We start from the raw sequence: 22,544 nt of genomic DNA, 5'->3' as shown, positions 1-22,544 counted from the left end.
AATGGTTTAATAGATCCTTTAATGTATCTTAAAGAACAATTTCACTATGGGCTAATCAAATAGAAAAGACTGTCATGTGGTTAAAAACATGCTCTTTAGAAACATCAATGTGTCTCTGTGTTCTCCCCAAAGGGTTAATGTAAATAAGGAGACACTAATTTAGCAATAGAAAATGAATTAAATTATTTCCTCAGGATTTAAAAATAAGTGTCTCATGAATTAATTCATTCCAGATGGATGCTGGGAATTCGGTAACAAAATAATGAAGTTTGCATGCTTTAAACTAATTGTCAGGGGAATACATCTTCGACATTCTCCAGACAGCTGTTTATTGTTGGGTTGGCATATCAAACCCTGTTGCACAAGCCATATTAATGGTTGAAAATCAGGTCATTATTGGGAAGAATTTAAGTATTCTCCCTTCTGCTTTTTGTCTCTTGCTTAAAAACAGTATACTGTATATAACCTCTCAACATTATCTAATATCATACTGAAATATGCCTTTATAAACTTTATTGAAGTTTGTTCCAGAATGAGGAGTTCAAGATTTCAAAGCAAAATGTTCTTGCTACTTCAAATGCAGACTTATTCTAAAATCGTTCCAAGATGATTAGAAAAGAACATGCAACATTTATGTTCAAACTTCAAACCAAATCACCTCTAGATGCAAAATCTGGGGATTTGGTTTTGTTTCGCATACAGAGAAAGTCTTGCAGCACCTTAATATTTTTTTTTTATTATTATTATTTTTGGTGGCCTATATTTATCCAAGAGAATTCACTCTCGGGAACAAGTTTACTATTTTAAATGCTCTGGGTACTTCAAAATTCTTTGATGGTTTTACTAAACAGAGAAATGCTATAAATATTCCTGGAGATGAGTAATTTAAAAAAAATTATTAAAAGTTTCTACCGTTTTGGATATCAGAAAAACATGTTTCTTTTTCTTCCTTACTGAATAAGCTTATATTAACTTATCTAAAGATGATGGTGTTAACAAAAAAAAAAAAAAAGCACACATTTCAAATTTATCTTTCAATATTGATATGAAAAACATCCTATGAATATATACGCATGTCATATATAAAAATTCTCTTAATAAAAAGGAACGACAATAAAAAGAAAACATTGCTTGGAAATTTGGAGCATGGCTACAAGAACTAAAAAAATTGGTCAGAAACAAAAATTAATTTAAAAAAAGTTAGCTAATAGAAAATAGCAGTAATCCAATAATCCAAATCAGATTGATCAAATGTAGATTTATAATTCTGATGTTATGCAATAATTTTACTTGGAATGATTTTTAAAAAATCACTCTTCTTTCATCTCCAAAGGTTTCAGCCATGATAAAAATATCCTCATTGTTAACAGTTGTACAGGCTTAGTTCTAGCTGATCAGAATGAAAAAGTAGGCTGGGCTTCCCAACTCACAAAAAGAGCAACAAATATCACCTACATGTTGTCCACACGTGCTGTTAAAGGTTGCTGTGAATATTCACACAGTGTATCATACTGTCCACAAAGTATTCTTCCTTGCAACCAAATAAAAGTGCTATCCACCAGTTCCTGGGCCAGCAGAAAACTACGTCAGCATCTTCCAAATGGCAAATTTACTGGCCCTGTTGCTGGCTCTGTTCTGTCACACCGAGTGCAGCAGATTATCCCATCTTTAATTATTAATGGCAGACTAAGTTGAGGATAGGGATCCAAGGATTCTCCAACTTTGTGTCCCCTCTCACCAAGCATCTCCTGCTTGGGGGTGGGGGGTGGGAGAGAAATTACCAATCATTCTTTAAAATTTAGGATGGTGAAGCATGCTATAGGATTACCATGTTTCCCCGAAAATAAGACCTGGTCTTATATTAATTTTTGCTCCAAAAGACATGGCTTAGGACCAGGGTATATACGAGACCTCCTTCTGCCACCGACAGCCTCCTACCGGCCAATACGCTCCCACAGAGAGGGAGTCCTCAGGGTGCCATCAGCCAAACAATGTCGACTGGCGACACCCAGGGGGAGAGCCTTCTCTGTGGGGGCACCAGCTCTCTGGAATGAGCTCCCCCTAGAGATTCGTCTTAGCCCCGACCTGCATACCTTTCGCCGCGCCCTGAAGACCCTTCTGTTCCAGCAAGCCGGACTGGCCTAATAGGAATTTTATAAGGGGTGTAGGTGTGTTTTAATTTTTGAGCCAAATTCTATATATTTGATTTTAATTGGTTTTAAGTTTTGTAAATCTATGTTTTAATATGGCTGTACACCGCCCTGAGTCCTTCGGGAGAAGGGCAGTATAGAATCAATCAATCAATCAATCAATCAATATTAGGGTTTATTTTCTGGTTAGGTCTTATTTTTGGGGAAATACGGTACTAAATGCATCCATCTGGCTGACAATCTTAACTGGGGCTTATTTTGGGAGTACGGCTTATATTACGAGCATCCTGAAAAATCATGCTAGGATTTCTTTTCCGGTTGGGTCCTATTTTTGGGAAAACAGGGTAGATGGATACTTCGAACGGTAGAATTACATCTACTGTCAACTCGCCCAACAAACAAATGGAAAGAAATAAAGGACAGTAATTATACTGCTTTTCTGGGAGACTTACAATAAAAATAATAAAGACGGTGAAACATTATGGCCACATTTTGGTAGAAGCAGTTGAAAAGTGTAGATGTGCCCAAATGGATTATTTTGAAAGAGTGATAAAACAGATCTAGAACACATGTCTCTGCTGAAGCCCTATATCTGGTTTCTTCTTCATATGGCAAATGGCATATGGCAAAGCAGCCTTGCATGGTAGTGCCAAATAACCAGAGTAAAGAGAATGGGCTGCAGGAACCTAAAGTGGCAAGCCTGTGTTGGTGGATCCATGGCAAAAATTGCATGGGAGAATAAAAACTACATGAAACTGGATCATCTGAGGATTAAATTGTTTCAGGTTCAGAGTGGGATTAAGAGAAAGGCAGCGTCATGAGAACCTAACAGGAAAAAAAAACAGCAGAAGAGGAAATGTTCAAAGGTAGTTTCTGATACTTTATGGGCTACTGGTACAGATATGTCAAGCTCTGGGCAATGGAAAACACGATTCTCACAAAGATCTCTATAATCAGATTCACTGAAAGAGAAAAAAGATTGGTTACAGAAAACTCAGTTACTACATATGTTCAATTTTAGAACCCAATTTGTCTGTGAGTTACTGGGGACAACCTTTCTTAAACACCCCTGGAAGGACAGGAAAGTTAGTTCTCTCTTTCTCTGAAAAAGAAAGAATAAGCAGATCTTCAGAATATGGTTTGTTTTCCGAACTACCTATCTGCCTTATAAGGTACAACAGACTAAGAAACAGACACTACATAGACCGACAGCTACTTTTAATTCAGCTGTTATTGTAATAGAATCCTACAAGTCTGAATGTGCTTCATTCCTCTTTCTTTTATCTTCATGTAATGTGGGGAGCAGGATCCTGAGACATTTTCATAAACTACTTTCTTGGTCTGGGTTCAACCATCGTTTATCTGACTGTTGCCTTGATAACACAGCTTCCCCCTGTCCTCTGAGACCCTCCTCTGTAGCCATTGCACCACTTTCTCATTTCCCAGTTTCTGAAAATGTGGTAACAGGCCATTTATTCAGATGAAATTTAGGCTATGAAGAGAATTGTACTGTATTTGTAAATCCCTAGTTACTAGATTATACAACAAGTATGTGTCTACAGTCATTTACTCTAACCAAAGTTGGCTTTCACAGAGATTAGTGAAAGCCAATGAAATTATATATAATTAATCTGAAGTGAACACAAGAGCAATTCATTTTTCTTCTCTGATTCTCTAATGAAAATGTTATTCTAATCCCTACAAAGCAACATTGTTTACTTGAGAGACTGCTACACCTGAGGTTCACAACCTTAGGGAAATCACAGTGCAAGTGCTAGGGTTTTCTACTCCCCAATGTGTGCATTTTCTTCAGGGAGAGATTAATTTTTACCTGTCCCTTTTGCATTTCAAATAAAAACAACATAGAGTATCTTTTCGAACTTCAAGCAAGTAACTTGGTCAAAAAAACAAGTAAGACTATAAAGATAGTCATGCTGTTGCTTTAAATTATACTTAGAAAGACATAAGAACCAGGACACAATTGTATAGGAGGGAGATTTTCATTTTAAAATTGCAAATCATAACTGTCTTCCCAAACTAGTACTCTTCATAAACTGCGAAGCCCATCCTAAAAAGCTTAGCAAAGAAATTCCCAGTAGCAAAATCAGAAACGCCAAACAAGCTTTCCTGAAAGACCACATTATTAGTTTTCCTCCCAAAAATACAACTCTAGGAGAACACTGAAGTGTTTTAATGCAAATTGCACAACTGTTTATCAATTGCTGTCTTTCTCTTGGATACGTTTCAAAACCCCAAAGCAATTGCAGATATGTATCGGCTCCAAACTCTTTTGTGAGACAGTATTAACATTTGTCAAATGGTTTTGTTCTTATTTTTTATCTTGCCTTTTCTGCAAGATCAAGATAGGGCTACGTATTTTCATTTTCTATTGTATATTTGTGAATATACTGAAAACTGCTATGCAATTGTAATCCAGGGATAAGCGATTCGCCCAAGACTGGCTCATGTAAGGACAGGATTTCCAGCCACTGGTTATAGTTCAGTATTCCACCCATTAGGGAAGGATTTCTTACAGTCCTGTTTCAATATTTCATTTTTTGGGCCAATTATTTAATTGTATTTTAATGGTTTTTTAACATTTGTATTATATGTATTTTATTTGGCTGTTCACCGCCCTGAGTCCTTCGGGAGTAGGGCGGTATACAAATTCAATTAATAATAATAATAATAATAATAATAATAATAATAATAATAATAATAATATGCCTTCAATTATAGTTAGCAAATGGGTACAAAGCATTGCCTGTGTGAGGTTATATTCTGGATGTCATAAAAGCCTGATCTTTCACAATCAAGTAAACCAAACTACATTGGTTTTCAATGTACAGTGTAGTTTATTAGGTGCAGTTTTAAAACATTTACCGTCAAATAAAAGGAGAGATCAATTGATATACTTGAAAAGTTCACTGATTAACATACTTATCCTGCAGTAGATTGCTTGTAGATTGTAAAAGCTGGAAAAAAAGATTCCCCCTTCTGTTATACATCTACCCTGGCAGTAAAACATTAGTGAACTGCAGGAAAATTTAAATGCCCCAATTATAAGAATGTACATTGTAATACTGGGAGAAATTTATTATCGCTAGAGTCCAAATATAACCAAAAAGTTAAAAGAAGGCAAGAGTTATTATAAAACGAAGAAAAACCAGCATGAGCAGAATTCTTGGAGAATTCACAAGAAATCTTTACCCAGACCTGGAAAATTAAACAAAAAGGATAGTTCTGAGAAAAGGAAATGAATCTCTCTAGTATTATAATGCTGACTATACACTAAGAAGCTATTTGTATTTAGTATTGTGGCATTCTGTTACTACCCACCTCTATCCATCTATTCCACAGGTGCTGGTTGCATCTAAACAAATATTGGGAACATAAAGAGAATGTCTATGGAGGGTTTCAAATCATCCAGGTCATGGTTGTCCCAAAAGTGCTTTTTTCTAAAGGCAACTGGACTTTCTTGGTTACCATTGCCATTTTCTTGATTATGTTATTCATCTTTGGAACACCATGAAGAGAATTACCCCATTTTTATTATTACCAGAATATCCAGGAATAAACATAATCTCTGTACAACCTTTATATATAGGAAATGGAAATATGTAAAATGTGGGTCAATAGGTGTTCCTTTTAAGCTTACTTATTATTATAAGCTTACCTGGGAGCAGGAATCTGCTTTTTGTAACTTTAAAATAATGGCTTTCCTTAGCCAATTTTACAATGATTTCCAAAGCTGATACTTTATTTGTTGATGTATGGCTGTTGCTTATTGGTTAATTTATGGCTGCTCCAATTATGGCTCCCTGCATGGGCTTCACCACATCTGACCTCAGATGCACAATACTTAAGGGAAGAGCATATCAAGGAAAGGGTCTTCCAGGATCAGCATGCTATCATCTTCTGGCAAATGTTGACAGTTTTAGATTAAAGCTCCCTTCAGTAGTTATTAGTGATTGAGCTGAATGCAGCAAGCCGGAGTACAAATTTCAATTTTAAATCAGCTTACTAACCAATTGCCAGAGATTCTGGGCAGTTATCTGGAAGGTGTCCAGTTGGGGAAATTTCTTCTAACTTCTAACTATATTAAGTAGGGAATTCCTTTCAGCTGTAGACCTCTAGGGGAAAAAACCCACCAACCTTATTCTTATGACATAAGACTAAGGACTATGTTGTGGCTTGCAGGATAAGTAACAGCTGTTCTGTTTTTTTCAATCTCTAGGCTGGAAACAGAAATAGATGGCCCACCATCTGGTTTTATGACAAGATATTGCATGGATGATGGACTATATTCAGCTACAAGGGTCACAAGTTATAAAGGGCTACACTAAAGTAATGGGCTGATGAAATGATTTGATATACCTCACAAACATGACATCAGCAAATATCCCAGTAAAATCTTTATTGTTTGCAGAGGACTATCAAGTTATGACAATGCCATCCTCAATTGAGAAAATTAGAGATACAGAATTCCAACATCATAAGTGTCTAAAGATCTAAATGCAATCTGAAGGTAGATATGATAATTTTTCAAAATGACCTTGCAGGAAACTGTTAGTAGGATTTAAATGGGTTTTTAGTTCTGTGGAAAACTGCCTGCAAAAAAATCAAGCAGGACCGTGCTCAACCAGCTGTGAAGCATAGCAATCCTATTGATGCTCGTTATTCTAGGCCACCAATTCCACAATCTGGGAGAATACAAGATTTATCTACAGTTTATATAGCTACATAATTTTGAGGAATAAAAATCAATCTGTGATATTTAAGATGCATACAAGATGGATGTCAGAAAGATAATTTAAATAGAACAAAGGTTGGGCAAGCCAAAGATGAAATAATTAGAAAAGAGAGGAAGATTTCCTACCCTTTTGGACAGTACATAAAAGGACTGCAGTTACACAGAACAAAATACAGAACCTGAATTTTGCCCTCTGGTTTTCCTGGCTTGCTTGTATCGCAAAACAGTTTACAGGACCATATCAAGCTACAATTGGCATTTCACTCTCATAACTCACATAAACGAAGTTATAAATCAGCAATATAATTTCTGTTACTGTCTTCTGGCATCTTAACCTCAGGGTTTTGCATAAACAAGTTAACTTGGACTCAGAGTTGGCAGCCTTGTAAAAATCCTTAGCAAAATAATAAGATAGCCCATGTTGACTTCCAAACAGCAGAGTTGCTATGCCAACAGCAGCATGCCTTGCTTATATGTAGGTATTGCAGAGGCCTTTCCAAGGTTACCCTGGTCACACAAGTCTACTTTTTAAAAAGTGGCTCGAATGGGATATCATTTAAATGACCCAGGCATATAGGTCATGATCACAGAATTGTCATCCTCCAGAAGGGAGGGATTCTCAGTTATGCCCTTATATGGCCCTTTCGAAGCATATCCTACAACATGAATGGACAACCTGTTGGACACTGAGGACTGCACTTGCTGAGGGACACAGTGAGCAAAGCAACACAATATAATACAGAGGGATGTAGAATGAGCAAAAATTTCTGCTTGTAAAAGGACTGGTAGCTTTCTTTGCATTTTATGAACCTACACAGAATTTTTCATAGGATTCTTACCTTAAAATGTCATAAAACCATTCTATTTTTTGGTCAACTTTAGCACTGAATGTTTTGTGTTAATTAAAGGAAACTCTGGGGGCAATAGAAAGGGAATTTGAGTATCCAGAAGTTTTTCTGCACTCAGACTTGCATAGATAAGGCAGAATGTCAGAGTATGCAACAAAATATGTTGCTTCAATGCTATCAATTTCAGGAGGAAGATATGAACACGAACCACAAGCTCTTTGAATAAGCAAGATTAACAATCATAATATTTATTTTTGCTCCTGTGTACATAGTTTTTGTCATATGGATGATTCAGAGAACTCAGTGTTTCTCAAGAACATAACAGGGATCTGTGAAAACTACTGTAGAAGATTACCTTCTATCTAGACCATTTTCTATCTCTGAAGTTTCATCTCTTTATGAAGAAATCTGTAATTCTTTTTAATGAGTTATGTGGACTGAAAATTTTTGAAAACTAACTATAGACCACAAATAGAGTTTTGTATGAATGGAAGATGTTTTTACCTCATGAACTCAATGTATTCTGATCATTGTTTGCCACCTAATGCATGTCACTCCAATGGTGCATGAAAATAAAGAAACAAAGTTATAGCAAACTAACTGGCCTGATGTTCCACCATTAATATACCTAAAGACAATTCATATATGCATGTATGTATTTATGTATGTATGTATGTATGTATGTATGTATGTATATGTGTATGTATGTATGTACTTTACATTTTACAGATATATATATTACAAATTAAAATACCTGAAACATACAAAAAATATAAACCAGTATCAATGAGTAATCTAGAATACCATTGTGACTTGCCAAAAGGAACAAAAATGCTTTTCAAACATGAACCTAAATTGAAATAAGATTATCAAATTTAAAAGAACTGATCGTCGGTTCTTTTGTTTGAAGTTCTGTTGTTATTTGCATTTTCTATTCATTGCTGGAAGCGGTCTTGAAAAATTTATTTAGAGAAAAACCTAAAACCAACTTACAAATTAGAAATGAAACAAAAACAATGCTGACGTTAAACAAAAATAAATGACAGGTGGGAGGTAAATTGTAACAAAACATTTCTGAAGAAGTAATTGAAATAGTTATTAGACAAAATGTAAATATATGTAAACAAAGGCAGTACAATGTTCAGGTGTGCCTTCTTCACCCAGAAATATATTAAAAGCATGTGTTAATTAAGGATATCAAAGGACAGTTGCATGCAAGGTTTTTAAGGCTTCAAATCAAGCATCCACTATGTTGACCCCAATAATGCAGTACAACCACTCAATATTTCTCAGTAAATATATTTTATTTATTTGTAGCCTGCCTTTTTACTTTTACAAATAACTCATAGCAGCAAATATATCCAACAGTTCTTCCTACTATTTTCTCCACGACAACAATCCTATAAAGTGAGCTGGACTGAAAGAGAGTGACGGGCCCAAAGCCACGCTATTTCTTCCAGTGAACTTGAAAAACCAAAAACTCTGCACGGAGATGTAGAAAGCGTTAATCTATAGCCGCACTTTTATTCTACTATTGCTACTTCTTCATTTGTACTTCGTCTTTTATGACTTCAGGGAGATTTATTCTACTACGCTTGGGAGAAAGTAGAAGAGAATGTATCAGCTAGTCCAGTGGTAGGCAAACTTGGCTCTTTCACACCCCGTGGACTTCAACTCCCAGAATTCCTAAGACAGCCAAGTTGAAGTCCACAGGGTGTGAAAGAGCCAAGTTTGCCTACCACTGAGCTAGTCCAATGCTTCAAGACTATGGACAACTTGTTTCTTGCATATAATGATTTAGATCCCAGCCATTACTAATAAAACACAAGAAAATGTAATGCAAATATCATACATTATGTCCCAATGATAACTTAGCCTTAATTAAATATTCTGTTTGTAAAAGCTAGAGCATATCATTTTTATTCTTCCCTCTTATTGGATTTTTAAATCCTGATCTACTTCTTTTTTGCAACAGGCCTTCTGTTTTCCACACAAAACTGCTACTTTTTCAAATATGCCAGCAACAATTTAGAATCACAGAATGACAGAGTTGGAAGGGATCTTGGAGGTCTTCTAGTCCAACCCCTGCTCCAACATTTCAGACAAATGGTTGTCCAATCTTTTCTTTGAAAAGTTGAGCGTTGGAGGATTCACAACTTCTGGAGGCAAATTGTTCCACTGATGAATGGTTCTAACCATCGGTAAATTTCTCCTTAGTTTTAAGTTACTTCTCTCCTTGATTAGTTTCCGTCGATTCTTGCTCTGCCTTCAAGTAGGAGCCTGGTGGTGCAGTGGACTAAACTACTGTTAAAAGTAGTATTTAGCTGCAGCTGCCTGCAATTACTGTGAGTTCAATTCTCACCAGGCTCAAGGTTGACTCAGCCTTCCATCCTTCCGAAGTAGGTTTGTGGGGGCAATAAGCTGACTTTGTATAAAATAGAACACCACTTAGGGGGGGGCCAAAAGCCCTACTAAGCAGGTATATACAAAAGTATAAGGCTATTGCTTAAAAGCATTGTAAGCCGCCCTGAGTCTCCGGAGAAAGGCGGCATATAAATCAAACTAATAAATAAATAATAAATAAAGTGCTTTGGAGAATAGGTTGACCCCCTCTTCTTTTGGCAACCCCTTAGATATTGGAACACTGCTATCATGTCAACCCTAGTCATTCTTTTCATTAAACTCAACATACACACTCCAATTGGTGGCCAAACTCATGCCCCATCAAACACCACTCAATGTAGAACATACGTTATGAGTAGACAGAGGAATAAGAGTCAGAAAATATTCTGCAAATATGCTAATACAAAGTAGCTATCAGAATCCCCTTGACATAGACAAGCAGCAGCAGCATAATAGTAGAAAAAATCATTAAAATAGTATTACAGATCGAACATCATTAAAAAATTCTCTGTTAACAAACAAGGAATCCTTTGTTTTCTAACTAAATAATTTAAAAATTCTTTAGCAATAGCACAACAATTAAGTATCTAGTTAGGCTGCATAATTAAACAAAAATTATGCAGTAATTCAGCAATATGTTAGGTCCTTTCATTTACTATTCATCCAAATCAGGAAAACCCTCTGTGAGAGAGATGGGTGGTTCTTAAATATGATAAATAAATAAATAACCTGGGATGAAGTATCGTCAGTACGTTGTGGATACCCCAATTATATATCTCCACCCCTGTGGAATTAAGTAATGCTGTGGAAGTCATATCCAATGTCAACAGCTAAACTCTGACTGAGCGGCTTGGGTTTTGGGGACTGCCAGTTCCAGGCCTATGTTTATTTTTCAGAAATCCCTCAAGACCTGGCTATGGCATCAGGCCTGGGGCCTTCAGGGAACTGATGAGATCTTGAAGTGGCTCCCTTGTTGATCTAATTTTGTGTGTGTGTGTGTGTGTGTGTGTGTGTGTTACTTTTTAAAAGTGACTGTTTTTGATTTTTTTTTTAAATTTGATTTATATGCCGCCCTTCTCCGAAGACTCAGGGCGGCTTACAGTGCTTTAAGCAATAGCCTTCATACTTTTGTATATTTTATACAAAGTCAGCTTATTGCCCCCACAAACTGGGTCCTCATTTTACCTATCTTAGAAAGGATGGAAGGCTGAGTCAACCCTGAGCCTGGCAAGATTCGAACTTACTTTAATTGCAGACAGCTGGTGTTAAATTACAGTGCCTTTGTCTGCAGAGCTATCCAGGCTCTTCTTTATCATTTGATAGTTTTTGCTATATACCAGGCTGACTGCTTGTGAGATGAGCGGCCATATAAATTAGTAATAAATGAAACAATTACACCAGCAAGCTCTAACATTAGGACTCCAGCTGAAAGAAAACTCTATCGATGCTAATGATTTAAAAATTAATTTTACATGGAAAAGAAGCCTCTCCATTTTTGAAGGATGCTCCAAATACAAGTTTTGTTTAGCTGCAGCATTAAATGACAATATTTTATTACAGAAAAGCAGATGCAAAAGGCATTCCTGTTGCTGAAAATTCTGAGAGTTGAAATCCCTCAGCTGCTGAAGGTTCATCCTTGAAGATGTGACCTCATTAAATGATTATACAGACATTATAAACTCTGAAATGAACATCTTGTATTTTAGGTTTAATTAAAGATCCCAGGCCTGAATAGAGCAAACTTTTCAAGCTGCAGCCCTCTGAATATTCTACACTATAATCCTCCGTACCCACTGCCTCAACAAGAAATCCCACTTATCTAGGAAATCTGGATTAATATCCATTATCAAACCAGGAAAGCAAGTCATAAACCAAGCCAGTGATTTCCATCATTTTCAGAAGTCGACAACTAAAAAAGCATAATGCACACAGAGTTTTCACATTGTTCTTCTTTACAATAGGTTCGGATACTGTCCATCAAAAAAAAATTAAATAACACTGGATCCTTTTCACTATTTCAAAGTCAAAGGAATGCAGAAGACGAGATAGTTAAAATCCATACTTAAAGCTATTTCTTGTTCAGAGACTTAAGAAAACATGAAACGTAGTTTGACAGTATTGGTGAAAAGAATAGAGACCTCTAGAGTGGCTTATATAAGACAGATATAACAGCTGTATCCTCAAACTGCTATTCAGATAGTGCCTTGCTCAGGACAAAGTGCAAAATGAAACACAATGATGACAACTTATTCTATCCTCTGGATCCAAGTTATGTTATATAAGTATGTCTCTTTTATGTGGTTTAGCAATAGCACTCAGACAGGCTACAGATGCATATTTAATGCTAAAAACTAAGCCTGCTCAACTTCTAGCTACTTGTAAATTCTAGGCTCAAGAAGGACGAAAAAATGTCTTCCTCAGCTGATTTTTAAGACTGGGTTGGAAGTTCTAGAGATGAAGATCATGGCAAATTCATGGTACCATATAATCAAAATGATATAGGAAATTACAATACAGGTAGTTCTTGACTTACCGTGGTTCATTTAGTGATGGTTCAAAGTTACAACGGCACTGGAAAATGTGACTTATGACCATTTTTCATAGTTACAACCTTTTCAGCTTCCCCGTGATTGTGCCATCGAAGTTCAGATTGCTTGGCAACTGGCTCATACTTATGACCGTTGCCGTGTCATAAGTATGTGATCATACTTATGACATGAAGTCATGTGATACCCTCTTGCGACCTTCTGACCAACATCATCAATGGGGAAGCCAGATTCACTTAACAAACAGTTACTAACTTATCCACTGCAGTGATTCACTTAACAACAATGGCAAGAAAGGTTGTAAAATGGGGCAAAACTCACCTAACAACAGAAATGTTGGGCTCAATTGTGGTCGTAAGTTGAGGACTACTTGTACCCTTGGTTTTTGCCTCAAGTTGTCTTTTATGCATTTATGCATTCTGTGGAAACGTTTAGATGGCACTCACACTCAATTCCTATTCATAGTTAGAGCCTCAATCTCATTTTGTGAAGCATTTTGTGAAATGAAGTTCAATTTAATGAAAATCCTTTCAAAAAATGGAAGTCTCGGAAGTCTCTGATAGAGCAAAAACCAAAGACACATCTTTAAATCATAGCTCATTTAACCACATAAAATACGGTGCCTGTGAAGGTCTGCCTTGAAGTGGCATCCACTTTTTTTTGTAGCTGTGGCTTCCTCCATTTGTCTTTATGAGGCTTCTCGAAGGATGCAAAAGAATAAATATAGGTAGTCCTCGACTTATGGCCGCAATTGAGCCCAACATTTCTTTTGCTAAGGGAAACAGTTGTTAAAATGAATTTTGCCCCAATTTACAACCTCTCTTGCCACCGTTGTTAAGTGAATCTGGCTTCCCCATTGACTCTGCTTGTCAGAAGGTCACAAAAGGTGATCACATGACCCCAGGACACTGCATCCTACCATCATAATATGAACCAGTTGCCATCTGAATTTTGATCACGTGACCATGGGGATGCCCCAACCATCATAAGCATGAAAAAATGATTGTAAGTCTTTTTTTTCCTCCAGTGCAGTTGTAACTTCAAATGGTCACTAAATGAACTGTTGTTAAGTCAACCATTACATTATTTGTAAGAAATATCGACCTCAGCTTTAAAGTTTATTTAAACATATTATAAAGCCCTACATAGCTTAGGCCCGGGGTATTTGGCGGACCATCCGCGGCCAGTGACAGCTCCCCATCGCCCGGTGCATTCCCACAGGGAGTGCCTCCTTGGGGTGCCATCGGCCAATGTCAGCTGACAACCCCTAGGGAGTGGGCCTTCTCTGTGGGCGCACCTACCCTGTGGAATCAGCTCCCCCCTGGGTCTCCGGGTGGCCCCCAACCTTCGCTCTTTCCGCCGTGGCCTTAAAACATGGCTATTTCGCCTGGCCGGCTTGGACTGAAGGGGTTTTAGAGGGGTTTTAGAGGGGATTTTAATGGTTTTTATAGTTTTATAGTTTTATTGGGTATTTTTAAAAGGAAGGATTGGACTGTATGTGTTTTATTGTTGTGAGCTGCCCTGAGTCCTTTTGGAGATAGGGTGGCATATAAATCCAAATAATAAATAATAAATAAATATTTGTACAATTCAGGCTAAAATAAAGATAAAAAGACTATTAAAAGTGCATTCCCAGCCTAATACTTAACTTTTAGTGAGTGATCAAAATGCTTCTTAATGGATGGACAGGCACAAAAGTCAGGAACCTGCAATTCTCATTATTTTTAATTAACTCTGCTAAAGCAGCGGTCACCAACCGGTGGTCTGTAGACCACTGGTGGTCCGTAAGAAAATTTTGGTGGTCCGCAGAAAAATTATTTGCATTTTTTATATTGCACTAAATACTACTTATCTTTTTGAAAAATTCATATTGGTGGTCCGCAGGATTTAAAATTATGAATGTAGTGGTCTCTGAGATCCGAAAGGTTGGCAACCCCTGTGCTAAAGGATACATTGACAGTATCCAGTATTGCTGAATTATTGAATTACTTTAATTTGGTACAATTAACCAAATGTACATTTTGCTCACAATAAGAGAACAATTAAATAACATAGAAGTGGAAAGGGTTCAGAAGAGGACTGCCCAAAAGTTGCCCCAAAAGTCCTTAAGTGGGAATTATGTACAGGCCAGCTTCCCAGCCTCTCCATGCAGCTAAGGACCTTATAAAGTAACAGAGAATGTCTTTACATGCGATAACTATTTTCTTTTTGCACACATCATGCAATAAAGGAAGTGGGCAAAGCTACATGTATGATGTTGGTGCCTAGAAATATCTCTTCGAACAGCAAAAAAAAGAGAGGAGAAATCAAGTACCTTCCTGCAAAACTTTGCCATTATGAACAGGTCAGCTGCTATTATAACCTCACCGAAGAGTTATGGCCTTTCCTACAATTCTAGTACCAATGATTCTGTACTAATTGGAAGCATAAAAAATAGAGAACAGGGCAGAACAAAGTGAACTATGTGGAAAGGCCTGCACAGAGGTATCTGCAAGTTTTTTTTTCCCTCCCTCCAAATACTTCTTTAAAAATTTCTTACACAGAAAATAGCAGTACTTGGCAGTGGGAGTCATGGTTCATCAGGGAACCAAAGGCAAAGAAGCAGGAGGCGAGAGATAATGAAAAGTATCCCATTATTCCACAAGTAATAATGTGGAATACTTTTTGAAAATATCCCTCATTAAGAAAAGAGGGTATGTATGTTCCAGCCATAGTTATGAAACAGTTTGTCCAATCTTGAAGCAATCACCCCCAAATGATGGTAGGAATAAATCTGCAAAAATCATATAATAATCTCACTTCCATTATCTTGTGGAATCCAGAGACTTTCCCAGATTGTCCAATAATCCTCTAATTATAATGTTTATTTAGGTAATATATAAACTTTTGATTCTTGGTAAGAGACAACCAGGAAAACAGTAAAACAGTATGTATGCAGCTTCTGTATTGTTCCTATTGCTGTTCTGATACCGGTAGGTCCAAATCCAACTTCTCAAAAACAGTATATTCATCTCCAACTCAGAATAGTAATTAGTTCAAAACTAATACAATTAGTTTTCCCTTCTTAGTTACTCACGAGTCAGTGCCTTCCAGATTTAAGACTATCTGACTGATTTCAAACTGATAATTAAAACTCTTCCCATTTAATGCAAAAGGATTTCAATATGTTTAATTTGGCTCAATTACATTATTAATTAAGCTCTCTCTTCCTTTAACCAGCATTCCTTCTTCTTGCCCAATCAATAACACAATGGCTGTGGTCACACACCATGCTAAAGCAAAAGCTATCATACCCTATATCATTTGCAGTTGTTTTAACTGAAGTTTTAGAATTACTACAGTATCTATATGCTATTAAAACTCTCAAGTTTGCAACCGTTCACTGGGTAAAATAGTGTATCATAGGGCAATAATTTTGAACCGACACATCTCAAATGGGCTAACTTACAGAATGCATTCAAAATCTGGGACCCATGACTTCCATGGGATTGAAATTTGGCAAATTTGTGGTTGCTTCAGTGCTGATGTGTTGCTGCATTGCCAACGGAAGGATAGTAGACTGGTTCCCACTGTAGCTCTCTGGAAGCCAAGCAGACTAATCCCACCACCACCTGCCAGATGTTAGCACAGTCAAGCCAGCAGGAAATTCCTTCCACTCTCTCTGCTTTTTTGCCCTTAGTCTTTCTGTTTCTGTTTTAGGAAAGAAAATATCTCTGAAACAATGACCCAACAGTCATGGGTAATAGACTAGTGTCAACCTATTTCGGCAGCTGCTATTTGGGGTCTACAGAAATTGCCAATTATAACTGAGTGTAGTCCTACAATTCCAGATTTCTGTAAAGCTGAGATGGTGTTTACCCTGACTTTAAGTAATATTAATAAGCCTAAGACTTCATTCAAAGAATCAGATATGTAAGGAGTAAGATAAGAGTCCATACTAATTAAACAGATTTTTGATTTAGCTTCATCTCAGAATACACCAAAGGTTAGTCTAGATTAAAAAAAAATGAAATTAGTATTCCTTAAAAAATCACCAGGTATTTCACAAGAAAATACATGATAATTTCATGATAAATTGTTATCTGTCATTGCTAGAAACAACACTGTTATTTCTTTCACAACCACAAAATGGTTTGGAGTCCTACTGTATTTCAGAGCCTAAATGGTAAATGAAAAAACTTTGAAAAGACTTATCAGTACGAGTGGGACTGCCATCCTCCCTGTAGCATTTATGCATTAAAGTACTCCATAGTACAATACAGAAGGAGCTTCTTGAGATAAATGCAAGTGGAAAAAAATAATACAAAACATTTTCAGATCTATAATTTCATTCAAAATGAGTACAACTACTTAAAAGATAGCATTACTGTAGGAAGCTTGGCGATTTGAACCAAATGTTTAACCACTGTATTACTTTGTATTCTTATTGTGATACAAAATGTCTTCACACAGTGTTTCTAGATCAAAGCTAGCAAATGTTTTCTTAGCCATCCACACTCCAGATTTAATACTGCAATGAGCCATGGCATGTTTAAACATAGTTTGCAAAATAAACTGCAGCTGGCTGCATTCACACAATGCACAAAGCCATAAACTATGGTGAACAAACTACATCCGGTTTAATTCACTGTACATGCTAAACCCAAACTACAGATTAACATAATACAAAAAGCTGATCAAAGATTAAGCTGCTACTTCTAACCTACCACGCAAGGAAATTTCTCTTGCTACATAAAGGATTTATGCATCTACTCAGAAGGTTCATAAAGATGAATAATAAGCTAGTAACAGACCTTTTTAATATGTAATAAACTGATTATGTGCTACAATAAAGTCATATGAAGTGAACTTTTTTTTGTCCCATTCAAGCCAGGTAGATGGGCCACATATTTCAGAACAATACTGCAAGTTAAATTATGGTGCTAAAGATGCTAAGTTCTTCTCCTCCTCTTCTTCTTCTTTGATAGAAGGGAAAGCTTGCTTCTATCCTCATTATTCTGAAAGTACTTTTTGTAATTATCCAGCTTTATAGAAAAAACACAGCATGCCACTTTGACAAGCATGATCACAGGCAAATTACATTTCTTTTACTCCTGGGGAAAGCAACAGAGACTTTATTAGCATGCAAAAGCCGGTATTAAACATAACCAACATGTCCTTGTTTCCTGTAGGATACCAATATTTTGTACCATGCACAAAATCTCTTGATTCGGTCTAATTATTTCATAGAGGTTTGGTTTCAGCTAGTTAAGTCATAAATATATACCTTATTTGGACAACTTTGCTCCAAATGTCCCATGTTTTTGAATTAAATCAACCTTCATCTTGTACTTAGATATGCATAGGTAGGTATTAATATTCGGGACAGGGGGGGCGGGGGGAAGACAGTCCCCAGAGAATGCCAGGATTGTCAAAAATTGGGTCTTTTCATCTTTCTACTTTGTATCCCATAGCATTTTGCCATAGGGAACATTGGGGAACAACAGCAAAGTGTCATTTAATGCACTGCTTCAATCTTATTGTGGCAGACAGTGTAAGAGTTAATTTGAAGAAGATAAAGGCAGAAAAGTATTAAGGATATTTATGTTTTCTTTAAAAATGTATATTAGAGGACAAGAGTTATTTGAGCAGACACTTAACAAATTATGGACTCATTGTATCCTCCACAGAAAAAAAAATGCTTGCAAAATCTGCATAAGTTCCTGTTAATGTTGGATGAATAAACTGTAGTTACCTTTTAAACAGGCTTTATAAACTGAGAAACAATATATCAAAATTGTCTTTTCAATGACAAGTTCATTTTGTCTAAATGAGAAAATAAGCATGAAAATTCTGGCAAGTTAATTATTTCACTTTGAATCTAATCCTAGACTAAGGATGCCTTAGTGATTTAACAGTGTTTTTTGCCCCCAGATAGGTGTGTATTAGAATTTCTCCTTAGTATTTCAACGTTGCTGCTTTAGTGAACAGAAAGGGATGTCCACAAACAGAGCACATTTAGGCATAGCTAATCAATGCAATTTTTTAAAAAATCTGCCAGGGAATGCCTATCGAATTTCCTCCTAAAACTGCAGGGAATCTTCCGCAACACTTAAGATAGCTCTCCATTTTCAAACCCCAGGGTTTCTAGATTTTGATAAGATGAAAGGATGTAACGTTCATACAATGCTCTGATTCAGACCTTTGAAAATGGAAGACTTAGTTGATATTAAAGATCAGAAAGCAGGCAGCTAAAGCTCAATGGATTTGCTCAGTTTAAATACAGGTTCTGATACTATCTCATGAATGTTTATTCAGCCGACTTCACTGAGCTTAAGGGAACTTTGTTTCCCCCTAAATAAGTAGGCTTTGATTAAAACAAAAAAACAAAAACTAGTGCTTTAAAGGACAAATTCTTTTTCTTTGGAATGCTGGCATAATCATATATTAGGATTAAGATGCAGGAGAACCAATAATGTTAGATCAATATTCACACCAGCTCAGATAGATGCCATTATTATTCTTGAGGTTTGCAAATTCCATTGATTCCAACCCTTTTGAGGAAAATGGGAGCAAATACATTCTAAGAAAACTTCAGCCCTTGCACATTAAGCCACAGCATGCTTAACCCATCACAACAATGGGCTTGCCTAACATTATATTACAAACCAGTGTTTACAAGATAGGGTAGGTGGATTAATTCAAGAAACCAAACCTTTCTTCTTCACCCTGCTCACCATTCAGATGTTAAAACTTTTCTCAGTCATGGTTATTGAAGAATGCTGACCTAGAGTTCATATCTGGAAGATGTTCAGATTGGGAAGCTATACTAAGCGAAACAAATCACTGTTTTCACCACGCAGGCATATTCCCTACCTGACCAAAAGCAATCAAGGAATGTTGATATTTGTTTCACTGTGGAATAGACAACCCACTTGCTACAATTCCTAAATTCTCACTTGGGGGAAAAAATAAATGTAAAATCAGATAACAAAGCTAGAATCCTAGGTATACTGAAGATAAAATGTCCCTTGAGTCCCTTAAACTCCTGATGACTGCACTGACACATCCACTTAAATTTTCTGACATGAACATAATTTACCATTACCTACTTCTAGTGTTCATTTTTTTCCTCTTCCTTCCTTCTGTTTTGATTTCCTAGTCTTAACAAACTAGATTACTGCTACGGAATCTTCTGGTAGTCTCCCATCCTACCCTACCGAAATAAGCTAAAGTTGGGGAGGTGCCTTAGAGAATTTAAAAGTCCACCCAATCAATTCTGGGAGCTGTATACATTATGTATTTAGGGTACGGAAAAGAAGAATGCAAAATAAAAAATTATGCGGGAAGCACTGTATCTCTTTCTATTCTGTTTCCTTCGCTGGAGGACCAGAACATTTCCGTTTATCTCTTAAACTGCAGTAGTCTAGTTGGAGATTCATGGATGAAAAATGCAGATTTTTTATCCGGAACCGGATGGATCTAGCCAGTGATAAAATGGTACCACTCTATGATTTCTTTTGTTGCTACTGCAGCATAAGCTTGCCTGTTACCATATCAGCATTTCCTGGTTGGGGTTGGGGGGTGGAGAAGCTAAAAAGGAAGGAAGGAGAAAAGGGAAGGAGGGAGTTGTATTTGCACAGGTGAATTCTTGCACCTCTGCACAATCACACAATGGGCCAAAAAGGGCAGGCAACGGAGGGGAACTAGCTGCCCTCCCTCATGTTCCCTTCTTTCTCCCACTCCAGGCACCTTCCCTCCATGACTTTACAGTCACTACCTCCAGCTTGTCATACATATCAAGCAACACGTTAATGGTAGGGAAGTGTGTGTGGGGGGGGGGGGAGAGAAGCAAATATGTTGGGAGAAGAGATCCGGCTGTCAAATCCTAGCTGCATACACACACGCACACACATAAACACACACAGAGGCCTATTTGCACAGGCAGCGAACCCAAATAGACTTCTAGAAGTGCTCCGCGTTCAAGAGAGCGACCCACCCCAAAAGTGGGCGGGGAGAAGATGGAAATGCCCCCGAGGAACTGGGAGGGGGCGATGAATAGGGAGGGAGTTTTGGTGCGAATTCCCTCCTCCTCCTCCTCCTCCTCCGGATCTTCCAGGCGCAAAGAAAGCAACGGAGGGTTTTCCTTCCCCCGCCCACCCCCCGCTCCTCCGCCCGCCCGGCAGGCACATCCAGCGCAACCACGCCGAGGCTGGGAAATTGCTGCAACGCGAGAAAAGCATAGGCGCTGTGTGTGTGTGTGTGTCTACGTGTGTTTCAAGCCGTAGGCAAACCACAACCCCAGAGGGGGGGGGAGCCGTTCCAGAAGCTGCACTCCCCCCCCCCGGCGATCTCTTGCCGATCGAGCCCCAGCAACGTCCCTTTAGGTGTTCCCTCTGCACCTAAAGCCTTTCTCCGCCTACGTCGGTAGTGTAGCGCGCCCCATCTATTGGTCATTCCCCCCCTTCTTTTTCTTCTTCTTCCTCCTCCCACCCCAACAGAGTCCTAACCAGTCACCCACTTCCTATTTCGAACCAGACCTCCTCCTTTCTTCTTTTCTCCCTCGCTCTCTCTCCCCTCCCCGCCTCCATACGCCTTACTCATTTTGCAACCGCAGCCACAGTAAATAAACACACCGCCCGGGCTATGCCAGCCTCTCTTTTACACACACACACACACACACACACACACACACACACACACACACTTCCTCCCCCGCCGCCTCCCCGCTCCCCCCCCCCCCCAGTTATAGCGCAAAGGAGGAAAGGGAGATCGGGAACGAGCCTGCCCGTCTAGCAGGCGGCCACAGACGGATCTGGCCCTCCCCGCACACCCCGGCTCCTTCCTGAGGCCGGCTGGGCGTCCGCGGGCTCTTACCTTTCACCACCCTGTCCGTCGTGGATATCTTCGGATCTAGCGCCTTGTGTTCAGACATTTCCAGCGACCTGAGAGAGGAGGAGGAGGAGGAGAAGAGGAAGGTGGCGGAAGGCTCGCTTCTCTCTCTCTCTCTCTCTTCTCCTTTCACCAGACACAAAGCTTGCGAAGGCGACGGCGGCTGCAGCAGCAAACCACGGCCAAGCGATCGGCGTCTCTCGCCCCGACTTCAGGACCAGGTTCAACTTTCACGCCTTTGCCGCCGCTGCTGCTCTTGCCGCGTCCAACCTTGCCTTCTTCTCCTTGGCTCTCGGCTTTCTCCTGCTTTCGCTGCCGCCGCCGCCGCCACCGCTCCTCCTCCGGGTTTTTTTTTTTCTTTTCCCTCCTTGCCCCCTCGAGATGTCAATCACGCCTCTCTCTCCCTCTCTCGTATTAGAAATGCGGGCCGAGGAGAGTAATTGCAATCAAGGAGAGGCAGAGCGGAAGATCGGAAGGTTATTAAACAGGCTGCTAGAACGGGAGGGAAAAACGCATCAGTCCAACAGCAGCCTAGAGGAGACGAGCTGCCGCTGCCGCCACTGTACAAGCTCCGGGCTGCGCCCTGCCCTCCTCCTCCTCCTCCTCCTCGCCGCCGCCGCCGCCTCCTCCTCTTCGGCGTCGTCTCCCTCTTTCGCTGCCGCCACCCCTTTCGCAGGGTCTCTCCTTTCACTCACGCAACCCCAGCCACTAGAGCGCCGCTCAGTCCAAGGCGCACCCTATCCTCGCCTGCCTCGGCTTTCCTCTCGCGCCGCCCGCCTGCCTTGCCAAAAGCGCTAGCTCCGCCACGATTGGCCGGAGCCCGACTTGCCAATCACTGTCAAAAAGAAGCTCCGCCCCTTCGGGCGCCTCTGCCCTTCTTCCCAGGTGTTCTCTGCCACCAGGCGTAGCAGTGCCGCTCCGTCCACCTTTTGGAACGGGCGGGCGCGTCGAGGAGGGGAGAGGAGAGGAGGGC

The 22,544-nt window shown here is 38.9% G+C and overlaps 1 protein-coding gene across 5 annotated transcripts in view; it reads right to left on the bottom strand.

Annotated features, from left to right (window-relative positions):
- PPP3CA (protein phosphatase 3 catalytic subunit alpha) overlaps window positions 1–22,155 on the bottom strand; it is a 213,697-nt gene extending 191,542 nt beyond the window's left edge. For all 5 annotated transcript variants that reach the window (XM_070948213.1, XM_070948216.1, XM_070948214.1 and 2 more), the window contains exon 1: window positions 21,557–22,155. In XM_070948213.1, coding sequence (XP_070804314.1) covers window positions 21,557–21,614 — 58 coding nt within the window. In that variant the 5' untranslated portion in view covers window positions 21,615–22,155. The remainder of the gene's footprint in view (window positions 1–21,556) is intronic.
- Window positions 22,156–22,544: the final 389 nt, after the last annotated feature.

This window comes from Pituophis catenifer, unplaced genomic scaffold (assembly GCF_029215685.1).
Source record: "Pituophis catenifer annectens isolate HBS135680 unplaced genomic scaffold, rPitCat1.0.hap2 SCAF_8, whole genome shotgun sequence".
NCBI classification, from domain to species: domain Eukaryota; kingdom Metazoa; phylum Chordata; class Lepidosauria; order Squamata; family Colubridae; genus Pituophis; species Pituophis catenifer.
This window is presented reverse-complemented; position numbering and strand designations above follow the sequence as displayed.